The sequence below is a fragment of the Pelodiscus sinensis genome, chromosome 1 (assembly GCF_049634645.1).
Source record: "Pelodiscus sinensis isolate JC-2024 chromosome 1, ASM4963464v1, whole genome shotgun sequence".
NCBI classification, from domain to species: domain Eukaryota; kingdom Metazoa; phylum Chordata; order Testudines; family Trionychidae; genus Pelodiscus; species Pelodiscus sinensis.
The window spans coordinates 104,219,832-104,247,118 of NC_134711.1; the positions used below are offsets into that span (position 1 = coordinate 104,219,832).

At 39.3% G+C, this 27,287-nt stretch overlaps 1 protein-coding gene across 2 annotated transcripts in view; it reads left to right on the top strand.

The window, feature by feature from the left end:
• Positions 1 to 25,980, top strand: part of MTPN (myotrophin) — a 44,676-nt gene extending 18,696 nt beyond the window's left edge. Inside the window, exons 2-5 of one of the 2 annotated variants that reach the window (XM_025180290.2) lie at positions 2,442 to 2,555; positions 3,927 to 4,010; positions 8,712 to 8,796; positions 22,725 to 25,980. In XM_025180290.2, coding sequence (XP_025036075.1) covers positions 2,442 to 2,555; positions 3,927 to 4,010; positions 8,712 to 8,771 — 258 coding nt within the window. In that variant the 3' untranslated portion in view covers positions 8,772 to 8,796; positions 22,725 to 25,980. The remainder of the gene's footprint in view (positions 1 to 2,441; positions 2,556 to 3,926; positions 4,011 to 8,711; positions 8,797 to 22,724) is intronic. The other variant, XM_006114373.3, reaches the window with a different exon arrangement.
• The last annotated feature ends 1,307 nt before the right edge of the window (positions 25,981 to 27,287 follow it).

A 27,287-nucleotide genomic window follows, 5' to 3' on the forward strand; every position in this document is an offset into this window, starting at 1 on the left:
AGGCTATCTAGCACCTGCACTTCAGTTGCTCCCTTCTCCCTCCCCTGCTGCATACCTCCTGCCCTTTGCCTTGGAGCTGCTCCTCCCCCTGGGAGGCTCCTGCTTTCAGTGCAGGGTAGGGGAGTGAGAGGAGTGATGCTGATGTCAGGCTGCTCCTTTTCCCACCCTGTATCATTTCTCTACAGAGCAGAGAGGGCACAACAGGACCTGGGATGGAGTTTGCTGGCTGCTTTAGGGAGTGGTTTAGGGCCAGGGCAGGGGCAAGCCTCAGCCTGCTTTAGCCCCACTGTACCACCAACCAGGAGCCACCAGCAGTGCCCAGCTGGGGCCCACATCCCAAACTTCTACCCCAGTCATGAACCCCCTCCTTCATCCCAAGCCCTTGTCCCAGTCCTGAGCACCTCTGCATCCAAACGCTGTCCCAGAGCCTGTACCTACAACCCCACCTACATTCCAACAGCCTGCCCCAAGAGCAGCTCAGCCCCTCACACTCCAGATCCCTTAATCCAAGACCAGAGCCTGCACCCTAACCCTCTGCCCCAGCCTGATGAAAGTGAGTGAGGATGGGCAGGAGAGAGAGGATGGAGTGAGCAGGGGCAGGTCCATGGATAAGGGTTAGGAAGGAAGCAGGGCAGAGGTATTTATATTTGCGGTAGATCTTGGATTGCACTTAAATTCAAAAAGTGATCTCGGGCTTAAAAAGGTTGGAGACCTCTGCTCTAAATCATGCCCTTCCTATCTCCTGGGGATCTTGTTGCAGCTGATGGTTATGAAAAGGAAAAATGGAAAAGGTGGTATATGGATGTGAATTTATACTGCTTTTTAGGATTTGAGTAGGCATTCCAGAAGCAAAATAATATGCCATTTAATTACTTTGGGAGGGGCTTGATGTTGAGACTTTCCTTTAGTTTTATTCAAGATCAGCTTCCAAATAGAGTCTTAGTTGCACAGTTGTGACATTTTAAAAGGCACTGAGCCAAAATGGAAAGACATAAGTTTAGTATGGTTGAATAGGCTAGCAAGAAAATAATGAGCTTTTAAATTATCATTTGTGACTTGGAATTTAAAATTTATTATTAAATTTACTCGTGCCTTTTTAATGGGGTAAGAGCATAGTAAATTGTAGGGACAGACAATAAAATCTAATGCACTTCTACAATTTGAACTGCAAAAGAATTGAAGAATGAAATTAAATGATTAGAACTAATCAGAAAATTATTCAAGTGGTGATATTACAAACCCACTCTGGGAACCTTTCAGTTCTAACAAATGAAACAGCGGGGGCTAGAATTGATAAATTCCTGAACTGCCTAGTTTGTCCCAAACTGAAATTTCAACCTGACCTAACTTATTTTTCTCCTCAAGAACGTATTACACAGTTTTAATAAGCATACTGCTGGCTACATTCTTGTCAATGAATAAAGAATCTGAAATATATTTTGATAATTTATCACATTGCAGAAACCTGCTGATTGTTGTTCTCAAGGAAGAACAGGATTTGTTTAATTTTGAACTAGCTTTCAGGAGCCCTGACAAGGAAACGAGGAAGGGGCACAATGAGGGACCAAGTGCTTCAACTATAAAATGTTCAGTATTTATTAAAACCTTAACACTTCTAAAAATTAAACAACTTGTCAATATAACACTATGAAATTCTCCTGATTCTTGTACAAGAACACCAGGCAAGCAGTTAACCAACTGGAACAACCCCCTGCCATACCACTTTTGTTTTAATTTTTTAAACGGGATTTTAAATCCCTATTTTTGATATTATGCCAAGTCTTTGCGATGAGGAGCATTGGACACCTTTAGAAAAGAACCCAAAGACCTGTAAAAACGACTAGGAGCAAGCCAGCCTAGCTATCACTAATGGCTAGCCTTATGGTGATTGGTATGGCAGCTGCCATATGAGAAGGTGGAAGTGAACCATTACTTTCTGTTGTTGGAGCTGTCAGAAGAATGTCCAGAGGAGGAGAAAATGAAGTAGTTCATAGCATGTGCGGAAGGGTTAGAAGGCTGTACAGTTGACGTATAGGAAACGGGAATCGAGCTGCATGAAAATGTATGCAAAGGGAGATGGGGGGGGGGAACTAAATGAAAGTGATTATTTTCTTCAAAAACCAAACTTTTGTTGGATTAAGTGTCTAAAAAAAATCAATACTTAATTTTCTAAATAAGTAATTCCTGTATTTGACATGCAGATACTATTCACACAGTAAGCATGATAGACTACACAATATCTGGAATGTTGTCCACATCTGAAAAAGTGGAAGGACCCTGATCTCTTGTGTTTGTTCCTTGTAGTAACATACTGTTTGTGGCAAGGGAGCAGGTAAATTGTTTAGTGCTTCTGAAATTTTGAATCTTCTCTTTTTTTTTTCATTTTAAAGAATATTGCATAAATAAGGAAATCTAATGAGTTTTTCTTCCTTCTTTATAAGGGTGAAGATGTCAATCGGACACTGGAAGGTGGGAGGAAACCTCTTCATTATGCAGCAGATTGCGGGCAGCTTGAGATTCTGGAATTTCTGCTATTAAAAGGAGCTGATATTAATGTATGTTTTGCAAATTGCAGGCAGACTGACTGTGTGCCTTGTGCAATTGGGTCAGATGTATTAAGAGATTTTGTGAAAGTCTGGGGGACTGTCTCACATTAATTCATTTATTTCATATAATTGAGAAATCAGTGAGTAAAATATTGTAAGAACAAAATGGAGGCTTGAAGCTTAAACTGACATTAACATCTACAGTGTAATTTACATTCTGTAAAAGTAAATAGTGGTTAGGAAGCCAATCAAGTAGTCCATGACTCTTAATACAGTTAAAAAGCAGAGGTGCAGCATCTGGGACCTGGTGTGAGCTAGGACTGCTCAGTCCTGGCTTGCACCTTTTCGCCCCGCTGTGCCTCTGCCTCCTTTGCCCCCTGCGGAGATAGCGCTGGGGGGAACCGGCTTTTAAGCTAGCTTTCCCTCCAGCACCAGCTCCTGCTTCTCCCTCCCCTCCCCCCGGCTGCTGCTTCTGATAGAGGCAGCAAATGGGGAAAGTAACTAGTTGAGTCACTACTCAACTACCTGATAAGCCTAGGCTTTCTGATATATTCTTTTTTATTTCTGCATTGTGTAATTTAGGGATGCAAGCAAATTCCATTTGCTAGTTTCCATTTAAAGTCTGGTTAATGAGAACTAGGATTCAGCAGTCATATCTGACCTTTTTTCAGAGCTTAAGATATGTGAAATTAGTATACAATACTGGGAGAAGATTCTTGTTTAAACTTAAGTTTAAAGAGTGGCTACTAAGGGGAACTTTTTTTCCCCCGTTAACCCAAGATTTGTTAGGACTTCAGCTAGCTGGCACTTGTCAACAGTCTGTTACCATAATTCTATGACACTTAAACCTCCAAAATTTAGGAAGTTGATTAGCATTCACCAGTTAAGGACTTAAGTTACAAGTCTATTCTTTGCTTCCTTTGTTAGTGAAAAGGGAACATGTCCACTTCTTCCTTGTGTTCTTTTTTCTGCTTTCCTTCTCTTTCTGTTGCATCTTGTGTTAAACCTGCAGCTATTTTGTATAGTGTGGCACTAATATATTTAACTATTACACCTCCCCTTTCACCCCAGTAAAAACTAAATGGACTTCTCAGCAAGGTGAATAAAACCGACTTTGTTATATAACCAGGCTGTTGTGAAGATAAAGTTCAAGAGTTTTTCAGAGAATTATCAGTCTGCAACAAGAAAATCTTTTAAAAAGTTTGAAATTCCTGGGGGGTTCTGCTTTTTTTTGGGGGAGGGGAGTGAGTGCATTGAAAAATGGTATTAACTTTTCAGTATAGTAAACATCAGTGTGTATATATAGCGCACAGGCTGAGGTATAAACTTTTTGAATACAAATGTGAACTTCAATAACTGTCTTGGTTCCTGTCTTTATAGGCTCCAGATAAACATCATATCACACCTCTTCTATCAGCAGTATATGAGGGTCATGTCACTTGTGTGAAATTACTTCTGTCAAAGGTAAAACTTAATATTTTACCCAGTACTCATTCTTATAACTTGCACATTGATGAAATTCAGTACTCTGACTTTAACAATAATAAGGTGGACCAAGTGATTTGAAAATAGCTGAACAGGACAGTCATTCATGTAATTGGACCAGTGGCTGGCACTTCATCATTATGCCCAGTGCTTGTGGATAAGGGAGAAGCAGTAGATGTGGTATGTCTAGATGTTTGTAAGGCATTTGATAGTCTTGCATGACCTTAACAAACCAGGGAACTATAACCTAGATGGAGATGGAAGTAAAGTGGGTGCATAATGGGTTGGATAACCATTCCCAGAGTAACGATCAATGGTCCGCAGTCATGATGGAAGGGCATAGTGTGGAGATCCACAGGGATCTGTTTCAGTATAGGTCCTGTTTTCTGTCTTAATGATTTAGATAGTACTTATAAAACTTGCAACCCTTCCAAGCTGAGAGAGGTTGCAAGTGATTTGGAGGATAGGATTACAATTCAAAATGATCTGGACAAACTGAAGAAATGGTCTGAGTAAAATAGGATGAAATTCAATAAAGACACATGCAAAGTACTCCATTTCCGGAGGAACAATCAGTTGCACACATACAAAATGGGAAATGACTACCTACAAAGGAGTACTGTGGAGAGGGATCTAGGGATCATAGTGCACCATAAACTAAATACACGAATCACCAATGTGATACTATTGCCAAAGAGAAAGCAAACATCATTCTGATGTATGAGCAGGAATGTTGTAAGCAAGATATGAGAAATAATTCTGCTCTACTGCATGCTGATTAGGCCTCAACTGGAGTATTTTTGTTCCGTTCTGGGTGCCACATTTCAGGAGAGATGTGGACAAATTGGAAAAAATCCAAAGAGCAACAAAAATTAAGTCTAGAGACTGTAACCTAGGAGGGACAAGTGAAAGAAATGGGATGGTTTAGTTTGAAAAAGATGACTAAGAGGGCATGATAGCAGCTTTCAAGTACTATAGGGTTGTTCAAGGAGGTAGAAGAAAGAATTGTCTCCTTGACCTCTATTGATAGGATGAGAAACAATGAGCTCAAATTACAGCAAAGGAGAGTTAGGTTGGACATTAGGAGAAACTAACCGTTGGGGTGATTAAGTACTGAAATTGCCTAGGAAGGTTGTAGAATCTCCACCATTGGAGGTTTTTAAGACTAGGTTAGACAAACACCTGGCTAAGATGATCTAACTGTTGCTTGGTCTTCCATAAATGCAGGGACTGTACTTGATACAAAAAACAGGACTATGTAGCACTTTAAAGGCTAACAAGATGGTTTATTAGGTGATGAGCTTTCATGGGCCAGACCACTTCCTCGGATCAAATTGTGGAAGAAAATTGGTACAACCATATATACCAAAGATACAATCAAAAAAATGAACACCTATGAAAAGGACAAATCAAATATCAGAACAGAAGGGGGATGAGGTGGGGAGGTAAATGTCTGTGAGCTAATGATATTAGAGGTGATAACTGGGGAAGCTATCTTTGTAATGGGTAAGGTAATTGGCGTCCTTGTTAAGACCTAGGTGTAAAGTGTCAAATGTAAGCAGTTCAGAGGATTCTCTTTCAAGCCTGGTGTTAAAAGGTCTTTGAAGCAGGATGCAGGTAATCAGGTCATTGAGACAATGCTCTTTCTGGTTGAAATGGCAAGAAACTGTTTTTTCTCTGTGATCCTGTCTAATATCTGTTTTGTGGGCATTGATTCTTTGAAGTGTCTGACACGTCCAATGTACATAGCAGACGGACATTGTCGGCACATGATAGCATAAATTATATTTCTGGATGAGCAGGAATGTGTTCTTGATCTGATTGTGCCATAGTCCTGTTTTTTGTTTCAGCTAGACCAGACTAACATGGCTACATATCTATTCCTATTCTACATGCAGAAGACTGTACTTGACCTCCTTCCAGTTCTGATTCCATAATTACAGCACGGATGCACTTTCAGAGCAATCTTAAGCTATACATTTCATAATTTCTAAGCGTATTCCTGATACTAACTTTAATGAAATTTCAAAATAGTGTTATCTACCCATTCCTGGTACATACCGTGTTCAACACTTGTTAAACAATGCCTTTTACCCCTTAGCTTAGCTCACAGGACACATGTCTGTAAAATATCAGGTGATCTTGACTTTTTCTTAATTCTACTTTGAGGGCACTGCAAAGCTCTTTAAATCTCATCAGTTGATTCTACCTTCATCTTCTGGATTTGAAAAACCACTACATTTCTAAGTAACTTGATTAAACACAAGATTTCACTATTCCTCCTACTTACTGTCATGGCGAAAGCCTAATCTTATATGAGCCAAGCAGTGCTTCCATTCCTGATCACTGTGTAGCACCCTACACCCTCTGATTGTTCAGGACCCAAATAACACTCCTTCAAATTCAGATCTTTCAGATTTCCAAACAGGCAGTCTGGATAAAAGCGCTGTCCAGGAGTCAAGCTCCTGTATTTCTGTGTACCCATAGGGTTGTTCCTGGGTCACATACTAGTCAATATTCTCATTAGACTTTGATAATGGACAGGAGAGTATCCTTATAAAATCTGCAGATACCACACATCTAGAAGCAGTTGCAAGCACTTTGGAGGATGGGGTTAGAATTTTAAAATAACCTTGACAAATTGGAGAATTAATCTGAAGACAAGTGCACTACTAATACTCAAAGGAAGAATCAAATATCCACAAATTACAAAATGGGAATAACTAGCTAGAGAGTGGAACTGAAAAAGATGTGGTAGTTCATAGTCATTTGCACTTTGAATTGTTGTGTGATGCAGTCAGCCATCCTGTCCATAAGAGTTTGGGGTGGCCCCCCATGGGCCCTGCACTTTGGAGTGGCCCCCACAGTGGCCATCTTCATGGTCTTTTGGACAGGATGGTCCCTCCCTCCATATTAATGGGACACTCCCTCCTGACCCCGCAGTCAGCACAGTGTCAAAAGCTATGGGCAGTGCAGCAACCCCATCTCCCAGTTTGGTCACTCCATTTCACCACAACAGTGGGAAGCTGACCACCCTGGCCTACTCTGCTCCCCCAAGTGATGTGGGCTCTGGGGAGCAGTGGTCAAGGGCACAATCCCTGCTGCTGCCAACGCCAGGCCCCTTGGTAATCTCTTGGCTTGCCTCTCTTGGGAGAGGGGTTTTTGGGAAGGGGTGGAATGGGCATAGGGCCTGGCATTAGAGGGATTGCCCTGGATCCTGTCATCCCCTTCAGGACAGCCCTGGATGCAATCATGGAAAAAACTAATATTCTGGAGTATATTGACAACAGTGTTGTACATCAGACCTAGAAGGTAATAGTTTTGGCACTGGTGAGACCCCAGCTGGAATAGTGTGTTCAGTTTTGGGCACCATGTTTCAGGAAAGATGTGAACAAATTAGAGAGAGTCCAGGGAAGAGTAACAAAGATAATAAACATTTCAAAAATCTGACTGAGGAAAAGTTAAGTTGAGAATGAGGATGGGGATCTGATAATTCTTCAATTATGTTTAAAGACTCTTATAAAGAGGATTGTGATTAGTTGATCTCCATGGCTACTGAACATAAGACAAGGAGTAATCCACTTAATCTTCAGCAAAGGAGATTTAGGTTAGATATTGGGGAAACTTTATAACTACAGCCGCTCTCTGAGTTATGAATGAGTTACGGACCAAACACTTGGCCGTAACTCGAGCTGTTCATAACTCGGACCCCACTGAGTTACACGTGACCGCGCTGTTCGTAAGCACGTGTTGCGTTCGTAACTCGGGGACCGCCTTTACGACCACTCCATGGGAGCTTTGGTCATAAGTGCAAACGGTCATAACTCGGGGAGCGGCTGTAAAGTAGGAATAAGAGATCCTCTGGAAAAGGGCTTTATTCCGGAGGATCACGCCAGTCTAGATGCTTTTTTTCCAGCTTTTCCCCAAGCCGGGGAAAAAAGCGGCGGATATGTTTATTTAAATCCGCGGGGGATATCCGTAGCCCTAGTGTTAGCTCATGACTTAAACGTCCTATTTCATGACCAGGTGTGTTAAATGGTATGTTTTCCAATACATAGAATTCTCAGACTTTTGGCTGTTTGTGTGTGAAATGCTTATATTCTAATAAGCCCAATGCAGCTGATAAATTCAGGTAAAGTAGAACCAATCTTCTATCTCTTCAGGTAGTTTTGTGTTGCAGCTGTGTTCCCACTTCTTTCAATTAGCCAGTACTGATGTAAGCAATGGATTCAAATGTCGAATTTTCGGGCATAAGCTGTAGCTGAACTTTCTGACCAGAACAGTTAACTATTTGAGGCTGTTAGTGGTTCCAGGCCAAGTGACGTTATCATGCTTTGTCTATTCCATGATCATATAAGAGGACTTCAGAACCTGGTGTTCTCTTGGAAATAAAAATAAGTTTAGATTTTTAAGGTGTAAGGCATCTTTTTCAACTTAAGCCTGAATGTAGTCGTACATGTTCATTTTTTTGTTAAACTTTGTCTGGTAATCCTATGTAACTGCTTCCAGCTTACTCAAGGGAAAGGTTACGTTTCAGCTGAAAGACGCACTTATCTCCCAACTTCTCTCCCAACTGCTGAAATAGACTTGCATGCATGGAGGCTGGGGGAAAATAGCTGCAGTAGTGTTTCTATCTTTTTCTTCTAAACTTCTAATACTGAATATTTTGTCACAAAATAGGACTTTGAATCCCCTATTTACTGCTGCTTTGCAGAAAGGATAAAACATGGAGGCCTTTGAAGGAGTAGAATTGATACAGTCCCAGGTAACCCTAACAGATGATGGTTCTTGCAAGAATATAAATGTCAGCTGGAAGGCCAATATGCTTGTAGCAAGAGCTTGAGAAAGGTAGCTGAATTAGTTTGTAACAGGAAAAAATTAAACAACAAATAGTCTAGTAGCACCTTAAAGACAAACAAAATGTGTAGGTGGTGGTATGAGTTTTCGTGGGCACAACCCACGTCTTCAGATGACAGGAGTATTAGTTGAACTGGTAAACAGTAACAGTTGTCTTCTGGACCAATTCTCTATGTATGTATTAATCCTGCTACTACACTTTCCCTTTCAAACCAGTTTCAGCATTCTACATTTCAGATTGTAATATTTTGCATTCAGTGATGCTTCCAAGTGGATAGTTGGTCTAAGTTTATTGAAACTAAGAAGAATACCAGACCACTTTTATGCCTGTAATTGAATTATGGTAACTAATGCAGAGTAAGGAATCGAAGTGAAGAATAACTCTCTGAAGTATCTTGGAAGTGGAAAAGGTGCTGAAACCTGTGAACAATAAATGTCCCCATGCTAATTAATTTCATGCCACTTGCTGCAGTATATGGGTATTGAAGCTTTCATTTAAAGCCTGAGATTTGTAATGTCAATACATTACTGTTATACAAGTCTCTCAGAAGAACTTGGTTAGTGTATTTTCTGTATCCCCCAAAAAGAGTGCAAAATATAGCTGTTATAAAAGTGAAGCTATAAAGTTAGGTTTAGTCAAGGTGACCTATAGTAATCAAAAGCTTTAAAAATTCTGGAGAACAATTTAACTGATGCAGGAAAACTGTTTGCTTTTGCACAAAGCATAAAAACAGTTCGCTTTAAACTGATTACTCTGTTTAGAAGCAGTAAAAGGATTTAGGCACAACTTCTTCCATACATTTCAGTAGCTTATCAGAATAAGTTACGGTCCATTGAAGCAAGAAGCTTTCAAGCCGTGAGCCATCAAGATGAGATTGCAACTGGGGGGAAAAAAAACCTTGACAGCCTCTTGGAATTGCAGGACAAAAATTCTGGACCATTTGGTTTTTAAAACTTAATGGTTAAGCTACAGTGTCCCAGCATTGGGAGTCATCAAAAACTTTGAGCCTTGCAAAGTTTATAGTTTATGCAATTAAACACCAATTTAATCAAATGCAGAGTTTTCTAAAACTCAGTCCTCATGGTTGAAACTTCTATAGAATTTGTACTGCAAACTTTGTACATTTACATAACTTTGCAATTTAAGTGGGGTTGCCTGTATTTAGCTATGTATTGGAAATCTGAGCTTCCACAGGTGTAAAAAGTACACTAAGGCTGACTGATTCCAAAACAGTTGTTGTAATTTTATTTGACTTGTGCTAAATTAGACTTTCTCCAAATTGTGCAGTTGTGTTGGTGGTTTCACTGACAGTAATTTTTAAACTTCTAAAATAGGTGACGGTTGACTTAGTTTAGATTTTTGGATCTAGTCCCTTTAACACCTTCAATATGGATAGTTGTCCCTTAATTCACATTATGCAAGGCATGTGACATTGATAAATAAAAATAAAGGAAACTGACTTGAGGCTGAATGTTTATCCTTCATCTGCCTTTTTGGAGTCAATTCAGTTTGGTATTGCCTTCAATACCTAGATACAAGGGGGAAGATGGAGTGAAACTTAATTCTTGCCTCCATTTCTTATCTCTTACTTTTTTTAAAAAAAGGGCCGGATTGTAAAATAGCATGTAATATGCAATTTCTTTAAAAACTGCAGCACCTCAGTTGTTACCTTCTAAACTTGTCCTGATTAGACATGGTGTACTTGTCTTGAAAATCATCACAAATCTTAGCAAAACTGTCTAATCACTGGAAGGGCAAAGTAGATAACCTGCTGTAAATCAGTACTGAGTTTACATAGTGATTGTCTAGTACGTTATCTGATCTTATTATTAGATGTCCAAAATATTTCAATGAACCAAATTAAAAATACTTGTTACTACAAAAACACTTACTTAAAAAATTTCTCAGCTATGCTAATTGTAATGATGTAGCTCTTGGCCCACTTTGTATAGCCTATGTGGCTGGGGCTATGCCCTCCAAATTGCTATAGGTGGGAGAAGCAAGGGGCTGGTCAGCAGCCAGAGTCCTTGGCAGCCAGGAGAGTAGGGCAAGCTGGGATCTTGTTGCTCCACTCCTGGGCTGTGTCTAGACTGGCCAGTTTTTCTGGAAAATCAGCCGCTTTTCCGGGAAAAACTTGCCAGCTGTCTACATTGGCCGCTCGAATTTCTGCAAAAGCACTGACTTCCTACTGTAAGAAATCAGTGCTTTTTGCAGAAATACTATGCTGCTCCTGTTCGGGCAAAAGTCCCTTTTGCGCAAAACTTTTGCGCAAAAGGGCCACTGTAGACAGCAGAGATTTGTTTTCCGCAAAAAAGCCCCGATCGCGAAAATGGCGATTGAGGCTTTTTTGCGGAAAAGCGCATCTAGATTGGCCACAGACGCCTTTCCGCAATAAGTGCTTTTGCGGAAAAGCGTCCGTGCCAATCTAGACGCTCTGTTCCAGAAATGCTTTTAACGGAAAACTTTTCCATTAAAAGCATTTCCGGAAAATCATGTCAATCTAGACGTTGCCCTGGTGAGTAGCCAGATCTCTGCTACTGGCACCAGACCCTCAGCTCTGCTAGTCTCCAGATGACAGCGGGATGGGGGAACGGGTCATCAGCATGGACGCATGTCATCTGCCACTAGCAGAGGGTTAACTCTTTTTTGGTGGTTCAGTTTCTATAGATTCTGCACAGGGGTGTACCCCTCTTTAAGACTTCTGAAAGCATGCTCCACACCTTGTCCCTCAGATTTTGAACGGCACTTGTGATTCTTAAACCTTGGGTTGACTGTTGTAGCTATCTTTAGAAATCTCACCTTGGGAACACACACAGTACCAAATCTGAAGTGAAAATGTTCCTAAAATGTTCAACATCACCATCAGCAACTGCTATAACATGAAATATATAGTAGAATATGGGTAAAATAGAGCAGGAGATATAATTCTCCCCCAAGAAGTTGTCACAAATTAACACTTTTTAAACGAGAGTCATCAGCATGGAAGTGTTATATCTAGAATGATGGCCAAAGCGTGAAGGGGCATATGAATGTTTAGCATATCTGGCACATAACTACTTTGCAATGGCAGCTATAAATGTGCCATGCAAACACTTTCAGGTCCTGTTGTAAATAAGTAGGCATTATCGCCCAGAAATGTAAACTGACTTGTTTGGCTTAGTGATGGCTAAAGAAGTAGTAGAACTGAGTGGATATGGAGGCTCTAAAGTTTTTGTTTTTTTGACTGCAGTTATTTAACAAGTATCTTGGAGTTGCATTTTCACAGTAGATTGCACTATAAAACTTGTATGAGGTGAACAGAAAAAATATTATTTCTTGTATTTTTTACTGTGCAAATATTTATAATTAAAATAATAAAGTGGGCACTGTGTACTCTCTAATTTACATCAATATATTTAAATGTAGAAAACATCCAAAAATCTAATACATTCCAGTTGGATTTTTGTTTAAACGTGCAGTAAATCCAGATGAATTTTTTTGAGTTAATCACTTGAGTTAACTGGCTAATCAACAGCTCTTTTTTAACTTAATGTTCTATAGGATTCTTTTTAAAAATTAGATGGTTAGTCACTCAATAAGTAATTCTTATTCATTATATGAGAATGTGTCACTTAGGAGATAACAAAAGAAACTTGACATTGTGGAGGCTCAGACTAGATTTTGTTTGCTATACATGCCCATACACAATAATTGTACTATCATTGTCTGAGGAAACTGACTTTCTAATCATTAGAAATTAGAGATAGTGCTGACAGCTGAAACCATAGTAATACACACAAGAAAATACTAGGATTGACAGTCCTAATAAGCAGTGTTTTATGGAGTGGCTGAGGGTAGATACATAGAAAAAGAATATAGCTAAGTTTCCACTAAATGCAGAATTTTCCACTCTAAAATCCACCTCCACAACCAACAGACACACAGCTCTGGACAGATCTGATAAGTCAAAAGCTAAAGTAGAATTCATGAAGAAAATTCCAAGTAATTTGCAGAGTCTTTGAGAAAGCAAACTTTAAATGTGTTTTAAGAAGCTGGAAACTTTTTTGTAAGCTCCTAGAGATGAAGTCATCTTAATTGTCATTTTATTTGACTCCTTTAGATGAGAGCGAGTGCATGGTATTGTAAAGGTCAATTTAACTAGTAGTCTACTGTTCCAAAGATTTCACCCATAGATCACTGGTTGGTAGGCCCTATTCAGCTTCATTCACCACTTCGGCACCGCTCCCTGCCTGGTCCAAACTTACCAGGTACAGAGCACCTTGAAAAAGTTCCTGTTTGATATGCCAGTGTTGGTTCATCTGTGGCCTCAGTCCTTTGTCCTTATCAGAATCCCATTTATAAGTCTGTGCAGGACTCTACTTATTAATTAGACACTACACAATCATCCGAGCCTTTTAGATTATTTTTAAGCATTAAACCAAAATAAATGTATTGTCTCACATTACATATTGAATTATTTACATAATTTCTTTTTATAGAAAAATTTTTAGCGGATGTGCCACATTCTGAGCTTCTGCAAGGGGAACAGAACTGAAAACTCAGTACCAACTCCTGGACCCTGATGTGTTCTGGGAGGGGAGAGATAGCAGAGATGCAGAGCTGACTTGTGGCACTTCTGACTGCATTTGCAGCAGCTCCAGCTAGCTAACCAGCTGTGTGATTCACCAGACTTGGCAAGCTGTGCCTGAGCCAAAATGATAGCACAGTTTCTGAGGTAGTTAACAGGAAGTCCTCATCTTATTCTCTCCCTCCACCCAAGATGAGGGGTTTACTTAACTTTCACAGGAGCTGAAATGCAAACTTGACTTCACTGACTGACTGTGATCTATCTAAAGATTACCATTAGGGGAATTGTAGGTCTGACAGGCTTATCAGATAGTGTCAGCCGACGGTCAGGGCAGTGTGTATGTGCTATACACCCGAGACTTTAACTGCTGAGACCAGGGTCCCTTGCAGCAGGCAACCTGGAGGAGGTTGACGGGTGCCCAATAAATGTACAGGAAGAGCTTATTACACTTCAGATTTCAGCTGCTAGAATTCGTAATTCCTTCGCAGTGGGCAGCCTTGGGGAAGGCTGAGAAGTGCCCCAGTGAATTCTGCCACCTGGGTGTGACACAAATCCAAACGCCCAAGCTCTCCCTATATCTGTCCCTTAAGACCGGCTGAAGTTCTTTTAAATTGTGCTTGGTTCTGTTACAGCAACTGAAGGAGTCAGGTTAAAGCTTAAACAGTTACAGGTTTATTAAAGAAGCTTATAAATCATATGGTTACAATGGCTATTGCTCTATTTCTTAACTACTAGCAAAATATAGATCTTAAAAATGGTTACAAAGAAGATAGATAGAAAAATAGAAATAATGGTACCAAGTAACAGCTTACTCTTTCTATGTGTACACTTAAGACAGAGGACCACATCCAGGTACAATTTTTACCCCCTTCTGTGCCTCTCGACTCCAGCATGTCAGGCCAGGGCCGGTCCCTCAATTCCTAGGAAAGACGAAAATATGAGGTGGGCGTCCCCATAGAACCTCCGGAGGTCAAACACTTAATCCAACCAGCAGGTAGAGGGTAGAATGACACTCAAAAGAGTGTGCTGCTGTACCACCTTTATACTCATGGGGTCATGTATTTCTCTTTCTTGTCTGTCATGCCAAATGGGGCTGGTCTGTCTTTTGTGAGACCAGTTCTTACAAGGGAGTTGTGAACTTAATTTACACTTGTAAGAGAACTAAATTGGAAGTACTGGGCATTCTTTTCTCAGTGGGAAATTCCTCTTCCAGGGACTGTGTGTGTTCGAATCAACATGGGTGCCAGCCGGGCACACTCGCATATCCTGATCTCGCATCAAAGCTTAATGGCTGTGCCGATTGCCTTAATCGTTCTCTCCTCATATCTGTTTCAGCTTCTCAGGATCAGATGAGCCAGCATAGACTGTGCTGATTTTACTGCTCCTTCTCTGCCCTGTATGCTTCAGGAACCTCAGAAAGGCAAATAAGATGGATGAGATGGGGGGGGGGGGGGGGGGGAAGGGGTTGGTCTGTCTGGCTACAGATAGGTCCTGCCTTCAGGATGGACATTACTTCCCACATGTGAACTAGGGATTGTAAGTGACTCCTCAGTAGATGACTACCTGATAAGCTTAAGGTTAGACTTACCAGGTAGTGGAGTACTTGAACAGTACTGACATGATTATGAGGGAGCATTTTTCTCATGTGCTTTGACCTATTAACGAAGTTGCACTGAAGTTCCTGGGGGAATGGAAAAATAGAACAATTTACTATAGCAGTCTTTGGATTTTTAGGAAGCAATTTTTTTTCATGTTATGAAGTGTATGGCCTTATGGTTAAGCTATTTGAACTCTTGCTTTAATACATCAGTACATCTTAAAATGTGATATAATACAAGTACAAGCATTTTCATCTAATATGAAAGTCAAATTTGGTGATTAAGAAATTTGTTGCTTGAACAGGTTACATGTCATTTACCTTTATTTAACATGCAAAATAAAATACGAGAGCCTATTGATATTTAGCATGAGATTTGTGATAACACGTTTGCATAGGTATGCTACTGATAACACTTTATGAAATGCAGGGGTTTGTGTTCATTTTGTTCCCTTTCTGCATGGGTTCCCTAAGCCAGCTGCTTCTGCAAAAGTTAGGGCTGTCTGTTTCTCATTCTCTTAGGCCCTTTAGAACTCATGCTTCAGTGGAAATAATCTACTGGGTTTCTACTGAGTCTTTCCCTCTAGAAAGTAGAAATTGACTTGCTCAGTTTATTACTTGCAGCAAAATGATGTGTGTTTGGAGATTGCAGGTGATGGAGCTCTCTGGCGTTGTTGTGCTGATCATAGTGATTGGCTGCAGTCAATTACAGGCATGATTTTGGCATATTGAGTTCATTAAATAAGTTGTCTTTTTCTAATGGTCCACGCCTGTCTGATACCAACTAAAACACAAGCACCAATAAACAAAACCAGGAAATTGCCAAGCTGAGCCTGAGGGACAAGTGTAACATTTTCTTTGAGATATTGGCACAGGTTGTATCTCCAACAGTCTGGTCTGGCAATACCATGGATGCTCCTGGACCAAAGAGTCTGGAGCCTAAGGACTGGGTATCAGGATCAGCAGCCCAGCTGGGGGCAGCACAGGCTGAGGCCAGAGCCCCATAGCAGTGTGGGGTCAGTCCCCACGGCAACTCCCAGGCTGCGCAGGGCTGGGGTCAGAGCCTGAGCCCCACAGCTGCTCCTGAATGTGTGGGACCAGAATCCTGTGGCGGCAGCAGCTGAAGCCTATGTCTCCCAGTAAGCTAGTAGTAGCTGGGCAGGCAGCCCTGTCAGGTTATGGGGAGGGCGAGATGGGGTTGCCTGCTAGGGCAGTCTGCCAGCAGCTGACAGTGGACTCGGGGATTGGTGGTGGTAAATCTCCTCAGGTCTGGCAAATTGTCTCATTTGGGACTGGTCAGGCCCCAACAATGCTGGACCAGGGAGGTTCAACTTATAGACAGACCAGAGAACCCTTCCAAATTGATACCCCGGAAACCTTTAAGGGTCAAAACTCACTAAGTTTGCAACAAGTTGTGCAACTTGAAAATAGATGTTTGTGGTGGTGTTTATTTAATTTCTTTAACGTATTGGTTATTTCCCATCAAAACTGGCATAGCTAGCAAAGCACAGCTGACTAAGAAATACTTAAAAAAAAAAAAAAAATAGTTGTACAGGGAGGGGGGCTGTATTTGCCTATTTAACAAAGATAAATGTAGTCTCATTTTATCCAATACCTAAAGCATGGATGTAATACCTCATGTGAAATTTAGTGTGAGAAACATTGATCTATGGTGCAGAGTTAATTTAGGAGGGCCCAAAATTAGGTTCCACAATGAAATAAGCACTTATCATACCTATTTAGAAAAGATTATTTGAGCAGCTCCATTTTCTTTCTTTTATGGCACAGCAAGACTTTTTGTGGCAGAGCATGCAATTAACATGAATGGTGAGATTGCATTTTCAAGTAAGTTTGAGACATGACCTCAGATGCAGCTTTAAAAACGCTTCCAATAGAGCAGTGATGCACTAACCTCAGTGGTTCAGAAACAAAATTAGCAATTAGTGTTACCCAAAAGAGCAACAGTAGTAAGGATGTAAGTGACTAGTCGACAATCCAATAAGCATATCAGATAGTCGAGTAGTGACTCTACTAGTTGCTTCCCCCCCCCTTACTGCCTCTATCAGCTTTTAAGCCAGCTCCACCCCAGTACTGGCTCTGTGGGGACCAGGGGAAGCAGAGGTGTAGCCTGGGACTGGGCTCCCAGATACCTCCACCTCTTTCTAAATGTATAAAGAGCTGCCAGGCTCTTAATACATTTAAAAGGCTGAAGTACAGAGGAGGAGGGAGGACCAGGTCCAAGCCAGGAATTATCTGTCCTGGCTCATGCCCAGTCCCCCCCTACTGTGCTTCAGCCTTTTAAATGTATTAAGAGCCTGGCAGCTCTTAATACTTTTAAAAGGCAGAGCCACGGCAGGGTTAGCTTCCCTGCTGCAACTCTGCAGTGCCCCCCCCCCCCCCCCCCCCCGGACTAATTAACTAGTCAATGGAAGTTCCATCAACTAGTTGATTCAGAATGTTAGATTGCATTTAAACAGTAGTGTGTGTTCCTATTAAACATTTTATATATATATCAAACGGTGCAATAGGAAATACCTGCTGTTCATATGTATTAAAGAACTTGGTCAGTAATTTTGCCGTGAGAATAATCATACGTGTCTATATATAAAATTGTCATAACAAAATAAACAAATATTTTATCAGTAAGCTAATCTGGTAAAAATATTCTGATAACTTCGGTTTAATAAATTAGCATTTTTAATATCATGAACTGCAAAGAGCCATAAAAGACATTAAAGCACCACATGAGGCTCACGAGCTTCAGTCCGAGTATCACTACAATAAGAGGATAACTTTTTGTACCTTGCCTTTGCAGGAAAGAGCACTGGTAAATTCTCTAGATTTGCATATAAATAGTTACACTAATCATGAAGAGCACCCTTAACTTTCTTGCCAGTGAAATTTGGTCTCCCTACTGCTATTTCAAATATGTCAAAGTAGTTAGAAATAGCAGGTATTTCCTATTGCACCGTTTGAGATAGATATATATATATAGATATATCTATATATATATCTATATATATATATCTAAAATGTTTAATATGAACACACACTACTATTTAAATGCAATCTAACATTCTGAATCAACTAGTTGATGGAGGGGGGAAGCTTGATTTGGAAGCATAAGGGTTTGTTAATAGCCAATAGGTTTACTTATCACAGCTTTGTTTCAAATCCTAGTTGGGTCTCAACTGAAAACTGGTTTGGCCTTTGCCTCCTGTGTATGTGGTCGAATCCCACTTTCTCAAAGATCTTTCTACTCTAAAATTTCTTAAGGCCCAAATAATGATGGCTTCATCAAGTTGAAGTGCATTGGCAAAAAAGTATGTGAACATGTCATAATTTCTTGAACTAATCCTACTTCGGACTAGCACCAAATATACTTTCTTGTGAGCACTGAACTTACCCACTTTTCTTTAAGCCCCATTTCTTCAGTTCATGTATTTCAGTATAACCCTAATTCCTATAGATCACCCATTTAACTTGTTGAATGCAGAAATAAATTTGATGCAGAAGTAATGGGTGACTTCATTTTTCCTTTAACTTTCTAATGTGAACAAATTATATTGCAGCTGTTTGAGGAGTTACAACTGAGGCAAAAATGTTAAGCTGAGCAAGATTTTTTTTTTTTTTAAATCCATGGAAAATTAGAAAACACAATCTTTGAAATGTTTGAGACTTCTGATCTACTAATATACAATTAGGGGTTGTGGTAAGCACAATATACATTTCATGAAAACACTGTACTTGCCTCCAAAAAGGTCTAAGGCTGAAATGGCACAGGAAATGGATTAAATATATTAAATTCCTCAATGCTTGTTGGATAGCATTTATTATTTCTTCCCCACTCCCCTTATGCTAAACCACACCAAATGATGACTTGAGAGACTGACAGCTTCTTTTGAGATTTTAAGAGGCTGATTTTTATGAGAGGGTATCTTTGCATCTTGAGCTTAGACTTGTTTTGGGAAAGGGCAGAGTTACCATTTAGTGCAGGTAGTTTAAAGAACCAAATACAGTTTCCATTCAGGAAATGGAAGTTTGAAGGCCTTCAGGAGTTGGCTTCCAAGTACAGTTTGTTCTGTAGTCTTCTTCTAAGTATGGCCTAGAGCCAAACTTGAAACATGGTTCATTTTAACATGGGCCTTGTTTTATGTTCTCACCTAGAGATATTCATAATGTTAGTGTGAGATGGGTTTTACATCCATCTTTCAAAACTCAACCTAATTTGAAATTGTGTGCTATTGCAGTTTTAAATTAAAATGTCTGAGCTATATTGTAAATGTTTTTCCTTACAACCCTCAATTTAACAATCTTTGTAAATGCAGATTAATATCTTATTTTTCCTTTAGCTGGTTTGTGAAATCTATAAAAGATACTCTATCACTTAAGACTGGTAGTGTTTTAAATAACAAGTACAAAAGTAATTGACCTGAATGATAACAGTGGATCTAATCTACCTTGACTTTAGTAAGGCATTTGATACAGTACCACATGGGGAATTATTGGTTAAATTGGAAAAGATAGGGATTAATATGAAAGTTGAGAGGTGGATAAGCAACTGGTTAAAGGGGAGACTACAGCGGGTCATATTGAAAGATGAACTGTCGGGTTGGAGGAAGGTTACTAGCGGAGTTCCTGAGGGATCAGTTTTGGGGCCAATTTTATTTAATCTTTTTATCGCTGACCTTGGCACCAAAAGTGGAAGTGTCCTAATAAAATTTGCGGATGACACAAAGTTGGGAGCTATTGCCAATTCAGAAAAGGATCGGGATATCATACAGGAAGATCTGGATGATCTTGTAAATTGGAGTGATAGCAATAGGATGAAATTTAATAGTGAGAAGTGTAAGGTTATGCATTTAGGGATTAATAACAAGAATTAGTTATAAGCTGGGGACACATCAGTTGGAAGTAACGGAGGAGGAGAAGGACCTCGGAGTCCTGGTTGATTATAAAATGACTGAGCCGCCATTGTGACATGGCCGTGAAAAAGGCTAATACGATCTTGGGATGTATTAGGCGAGGTATTTCCAGTAGGGATAAGGAGGTGTTAGTGCCATTATACAAGGCATTGGTGAGACCCCATTTGGAATACTGTGTGCAGTTCTGGTCTCCCATGTTTAAGAAGGATGAATTCAAACAGATACAAAGAAGGGCCACTAGGATGATCCGAGGAATGGAAAACCTGTCTTATGAAAGACTCAAGGAGCCAAAAGAAGGTTGAGGGGGGACATGATTGCACTTTTTAAATATATTAGAGGGATAAATACCAAGGAGGGAGAGGAATTATTTAAGCTTAATACCAATGTGGACACAAGAACAAATGGATATAAGCTGGCTAGTAGAAAGTTTAGACTTGAGATTAGACGAAGGTTTCTAACCATTAGAGGAGTGAGGTTCTGGAACGGCCTTCCAAGGGAAGTAGTGGGGGCAAAAGATCTATCTGGTTTCAAGATTAAACTAGATGGGTTTATGAAGGGGATGGTTTGATGAGAGAACATGATCTTGGTAACTAATTATCCATTCATTATCAGTGGGAATAGGTCAATGGAGGGATGATAGGAGTTACTATAGAGAACCTTCTGGGTGTCTGGCTGATGAGTCTTGCCCACATGCTCAGGGTTTAGCTGATTGCCATATTTGGGGTCGGGAAGGAATTTTCCTCCAGGGTAGATTGACAGAGGCCCTGGAGGTTTTTGCATGGGGTACAGATCAGCTAGAGGATTCTCTGCATCTTGGGGTCTTCAAATTATTTGAAGGCTTCAATATCTGAAATACAAGTGAGGATTATTCTGGGAGGGGCGGGTGAGATTCTGTGGCCTGCACTGTGCAGGGGGTCAGACTAGATGATCAAAATGGTTCCTTCTGACCTTAAAGTCTATAACAGTGTAAAGATGTAACACAGTACAGGTGAAGTTTGTGTAAACTGCAATCAAATAGAACATAGCAACATAACTAGTGTTGATGCATCATTTTAAATGTTATGACTTGAGAACAAAAAGTCAGTCCCATTATCCAAGTTCACTTAGGAGTAGAGTAACTCCTTTGGCTGTCCATTTTTAAACCCTGTCTTGGCTATCCTGGCTCTTCTTTTTGGGGAGGAAGGGAGGGTTGGCAAAAGTTGGCATTTGTTTTGCTCTTGATCTGTTGGCAAGAAAAGGGACAAATGTCTACTCTTGCCCAAAAAAGTAGGGTGTGATTGTAGAAGAATATACAAGGAGTGAGTAGAGATGCCAACTCCACATAGAGGGGAAGACGCTGGATTATGGTGTGGCATTCTAGTGCATAGGGGGCAGGCAGCGTTCAAACAGTGACTATCTTTTTTTTACATCACATCTATGCCTCTCCCCAATCCTCTCTGAGACAGATTCCCAAATTATTACAGGTGGTCTCAACACAGGATGTTAATGATGACCTTGTCTTTATTAGTATTGATGAATACTAAATGTAAAACTTAGAATTCATGGTTTTGAGTGGGTTTAATTAGGAAAAACTAAATTTTTCCCAAGTACATAATACCACTTCTAGGATACAGCTGAAACAATGTTGTGTTTTTGCACTTTTGTCAGTTTAGACTTGGTATGGAATAAATTAAAAAAACAACTCTACATCCTCTAAGGATGAGGGTAGTAAATAGAATTAAAGATGGGAAAATATCTGGCAGGAAAAGGTCTGAAATTCTGAAGCACTAGAGGAGTGAGGTGTCTCATTTGAGGGCCACATCAGTGAGGGTTGGGAGTTTTGGAGATTTTTTTTTCTCTCACTTCTGTGGTCCCCTACCGATGGTTTCCCCCACTCCTGCCATACATAAAACTAACATTGAAGCCTTTTTGTGTTGGACATAAATTAATATTTTACTTTCGTTAGTTTACCAAACTTCATTTTAAATAGAGTTAATGCTTAATCTGTTTAATTGAACCATTCTTTCTAGTTGCAGCTGGTTCAGAAAGTATGGTCACCCTACATAGCTGTCCTCCCCTCCCACAGTGCACAGATCTGTAAATAGAAGTGAATAAGTTAAATATTGGCACACCACTTCAGAATGCTGACCCCTTAACTAGTATGTCAAAGTTAGGGCAACATACTGGTGAGCAGGCTTATTGCTGAGGATTTTAATATGGAGGACAGTATTGTGCCTTACTAACCTTGTCCTGTTAATTGATTCCCTCTCATTGAATCTTCATAGGCTTTTTTGAAGATATTTGTATCACTTTTGAGATATAGAAGAACCTTTCCGATTTATAGAAATTGGGGAGCTATAGTGACTGACTTGCTATGATGCAAATTTCAGTATGCACATATGAAACACATGGCTTTCATCAATTTTCTGATATCTAATGGGCTATGCTAGTAAATTGTCTGTACTGTAATTCATAAGTGTTAACATGACCTTTCTGAAGCACTCTTTGCCATTCAAAGTGGGATGACAACCGTTTTTATGTAGTACAAATTCAGTGTACTTCAAAATCAAAAGATTGGATATATTTAGCTATAAAACTGTTTCTTGTGGTTTCTGAGATATACAGGATGTAAAAAAGTGAGCAATTTAGTGAGTTCAAAGTAGTTCTCTAATGTAACTAAAATGTGCCAGAACCCCTTCACAAGAAACTGTAGATACCAAGATGTGATGTCCTTTGCTAAGTGACAGATCTTCTCATCTCTTTACAGGGTGCTGATAAGACTGTGAAAGGCCCAGATGGACTAACAGCCTTTGAAGCTACTGACAACCAGGCAATCAAAGCTCTTCTTCAGTGACGGATGGACTGATACAACTAATGTATTTTCTGTGGCCTCACACTGCTGCCTGTCTGTCACTCTTTGCTTCTTCCAGCTTCTTCAGCTAAATACTTTTTTGGGGGGGTGGGGTGGGGAGGGCGTTGTCAGTACATCAGACTAACTAAAGGTCTCTGTTAAAAAAAAAAAAATCTGTTTTTGAAGAGAATGGAAATCTATACAATCAATGTCCTTAGGATTTGCTTCATGCACAATCTTCCCTCTCTCCCCTCCCTCATTTATAGTGTAAACAAACGTCTTCTGCAGGAGGGGAAAGAACATACACTTCAAAATTGGGTGTTATGCCTCCCTGACAGTTTTGTGTTGAAAAATCAGTGTAGACAAAGATAGTGTTTAAATACTCTAAGATGCTAACTAAGACAGTGGTCTAATGCTGTTAGTGTCTGCTGTGATGTAAAATGTAGCCACTGAGGCAGTTGATAGCTACATCCATCTGCTTTAAAGCATATGTTGAAATACTGAAGACTTCTGATACTAGTTAAAGGCTCTGTCTCTACCTTGACTAATCAGATGCCGCACTAACCTTCCTTTCACTCCTTGTAAATCAAGAGAGATCAGTTTTTAGGCAAGACCTTGATATATTCCAAAAGACCAAGATACCTTTAGAAGATTGGATGTTGGGTTCTCCCTCCACCCCTCCAGTCTGGTCAGTTCTGGACAAGAACACAATCTGACTTGTAATATTTTTTTGTGATAAATCTCTCTGCAGTTTATCCTTTTAGGTTGTCAGTTGGAATTTCCTCATTTACCATGTCAATATAATCAACATAGGTGCATATGGTGAAAACTGCAAGTCCTCTGCTATCCAAGAAGAACTTCTCTGCTTAATTTAAACTTAGTGCTGCTAGTAATTTAGATGTTCTCAGTAAAACATATCAAAATTGCTAAATGTTTTTTGCTATAGTTTCAAAAAATATTACATGAAGCACTATCTGTGTTCTACTATCAGAAAAAGACTGAAATGCAATTTAACTGAAATCTATAACTATCAGAGAAGAAAATAAGGCGTTTCCTAAGATTCCTTATCAATTGGCTGAATGTTTTTAACAGAGTAATGAACCTCTTTCCAAAGCTTCTGCTTAATTCCTGTATCCTTTATGGTCCTACAGACATATTTAAGTTTCATCTGGACGTTATTGTACCAGTAAATATTACAGCAGTAGATAACTCATTGGAAGCAAATTTAAAATTGTAGCAAGGGATCCCCACCTCATTCGCTCCAAAAAAGTCTGAGCTCTTGTTTTCAGCTTTAATTTGTATTAGACACCTACCAGCTCACCCAAACAGTTTTTTTCATAGTATTTTTTAAAGAGGCATACATTATATAAAGATATATCTGTTTGGGAGGTTGGCACGTGCAACTTTCAGGCATTATGGTAACATTCAGAAAACATCACTCAGTCTTAAACATGATGTTTAAACAAAACAAGCAAGCCTTATTTTTATTTCTCATGTTTGGAATTGATGTCAGGAAGGTGGGCAATACAGTTTCTGGTAACTGCCATCAAGATAAATATGTATTGACCCATTTTGGGTTCATATTTTAACCATGTTGCATACAATTGAATGTGAGTCAATTATGAACAACCTTGTATTTAGAATGTAAAATGAGAACAGACGGAATTATAAATATAGAACATCCCCACATGATTTTAAAAAAAATCCAGAATAGTCATTCTGGCCAATGAGAAACTGTAGTGAGTAACTATTGCTGGTTTCTTAGATTTCTGGGAGGTATGAATGGCAGTAGAAGGATAAGAAATATTTTAAACTATAACCACTGAGTAACTGGTAATGAACAAACACACTTGGCTAATTTTTTTTTGTATTAAGTCTTTAAAATAAAGATCTCTGTAATCAATCTCTAATCAATGCTGGACCATCATAGTCTCATTACAGTAGTGTGGATGCTGAATAAAATTCTGATATTCTGAATCACTGAAATAATTAGTACTATGTTTGCATAAACTAGTCTTATGCTGTTAAATACTAAGCCAGAAAACTGCAAATTGAAATTATTTTTTTACTTTCAAGTTTAAAGAATTGTCAGATTGTATACTTCACCATAACCTCTTACCATCTTTTTTCCTCTTTGCCTTGCCCTTCTCCATCTCATTCACCCCTACCTCCCACTTAAGAGGAGATTATTATAGCACTGGATCATTTGGACCTTTTTTGTACTGTTCCTCTGGTGATGATAGAGGTTATTTGCCTTCATTTTCTACAATTATTTAAACTTTTTAATTTTTCTTGATCTATTTCACATGAAGAAATCTGCAAAAAAATTTTTGATAAGACCACGTTTAATTTGACTGAATAAAAATCCAGGCCACTTTGCCAGAATGGTTAGAGGATTGATATTTAAATCTTTATTTTACTAAAGAAGAATTTGTTTCCTTTTTGCACTACATAAAAGGTTGTCATTTTTGTCCAAGTTTTTAAAGAGCTATAAATGCTTTAATCTTTGTTTTGTGTAGACAATAGGTTTGTTAATGCACTTCCTTGTCATCACATTGTGAGAAATTGGTTTGCTACCTGTTTCTCTAGCCCTTCTATGTGCGAAATTGACAAAATGTAAATTTTTGAATGCACAGAAAACTAATATAGAAACACAAAGGCTTAAATATCTTGTCAAAGCCAACTGGAAATATATACATTTAGAAATCAATTTACTTTGTGTAGCTTTCCCTTTCAAATTTGGGTTGAGTATTTTAAAATTAAATCGGAGGTCTTACATTCTCTGTTCTCTTTTTTTCATTGAAATAAATCTTTGAATCTTAAATGGAACTTCTCCTTTAATACAATATTGAATGCATTATTTTGTTTGTAGAAGAGGCTGGTAAGAGTGGAGTGTCCTAGTTCAAGCAATTGCAGTGTTGCATGCAAAATTTCAAAATGAACTGTCTTAATTATATTTTGTAAATGAAGAAACAATCATATCTTTCTACGCAGTGATGGAAGAAAATTAGTGCTTTATGCATTTTGATATTCCTCTTTTCACCAGTGTAGCTATTTTGACACAGGTCTATCGTTATCATGGTTCATTGACATCAGAATGCTAAATGATGATGTATTTTTAAGATTGTTGCAAGAATGAATGAATAAAATAAACTTGAATTGTGCTACAGAAGATTCTGCAGCTTTATTTCCCTTGTCCTATCTGTCTTCTATTGCTGTCTGATCATACTTACATACTGTGTAGCTCTGATACTTCAGTTTAACTGGCACTGTGTGCATAATTTCAGCTGTATTGATACAGATGTGAACAAATCTGAGGGCTGGTCTACACCAGCGGTTCTCAAACATTTTGGGCTCCGGAGCCCTTTACACGTGTAAAAATTTATGTGGAGCTCCAGCAGTCCACTGATTGTATGTGTTGTACCTATCAATGTTTCCAGTTTGTCAACCTCGTGAAGCCCCTGGAGAAGTCTTGGAGCCCTGGGACTCTGCAGAGCACAGTTTGAGAAACACTGGTCTACACTAATGCTGTAAGTCAATTTGTTACGCTAGTTCAGTTACGTAAATTGTGTAACTGAAGTTGATGTAACTTGGGTTGTCTTATGATGCAGACACTGCCATATGTGAATGGGAGAGACTCAAAAATAAACTTAAATGATGAATTGTCCTGTAGCACTGTAGATGTTGCATATGACTTTCCATTTTGTAAATCTTTATTAGAAAGCACTGAACTCATAATTTCAATGCTATTCCTTATAGTAGAAAAGTCTCATTTAAGCCAGAAATATAGATAGTATGAGCTTTTGTGGGCACAATCCATTCTTCAGATGAAAGCTCAAGATACTATCTATTTTTCGTTGGCCTCTAAGGTGCTACAGGACCATTTGTGGTTACATAGCTGCCCCTCTGATCCCTTAACATAGTTTTCACACCCCAAAGAGTTGAGTATAGACATATTTGGGAGAGTGCACTCTCATTAACAGAAGGTTTCTCCATGCCAACTAAACTAACATCTCTGCTTTGCTGATTTAGCTGGTAGCTTATAGGCCCTGCCTATACAGTCTTTACTCTTGAGTGACCCATAGTATTAGCTACATGTGATTTTAGAGCATGGATTGGGGAAGGGTAAGAAGAGCATATAAATGTCTATCTCCCCAAAAAACTTGAGGGCTGAATGAACATGGCAACTCCCACAGACATTACCAATAATAGACAATTCATCATATTGAGATTGCTGTTTAACAGAATCCTTGCATTTGCACTGGCTTCAACTGTTTGCCTGCAAGGCAAATAGACTTCATTCCACAGTTTTAGGACAACTCTGTTTTGGAGCTTAAAAGGAATATTATATGCAACCTGGAATTGAAATAAGGTGCAAGTGTACTTTGCAAAACCATGTCAATGCCCACCTTAAAAGAAACAATTTTATTAATCCTTTGCTCTCTTGCTTTGTGTTAAAGGTGTGCTATCCCTGAAATA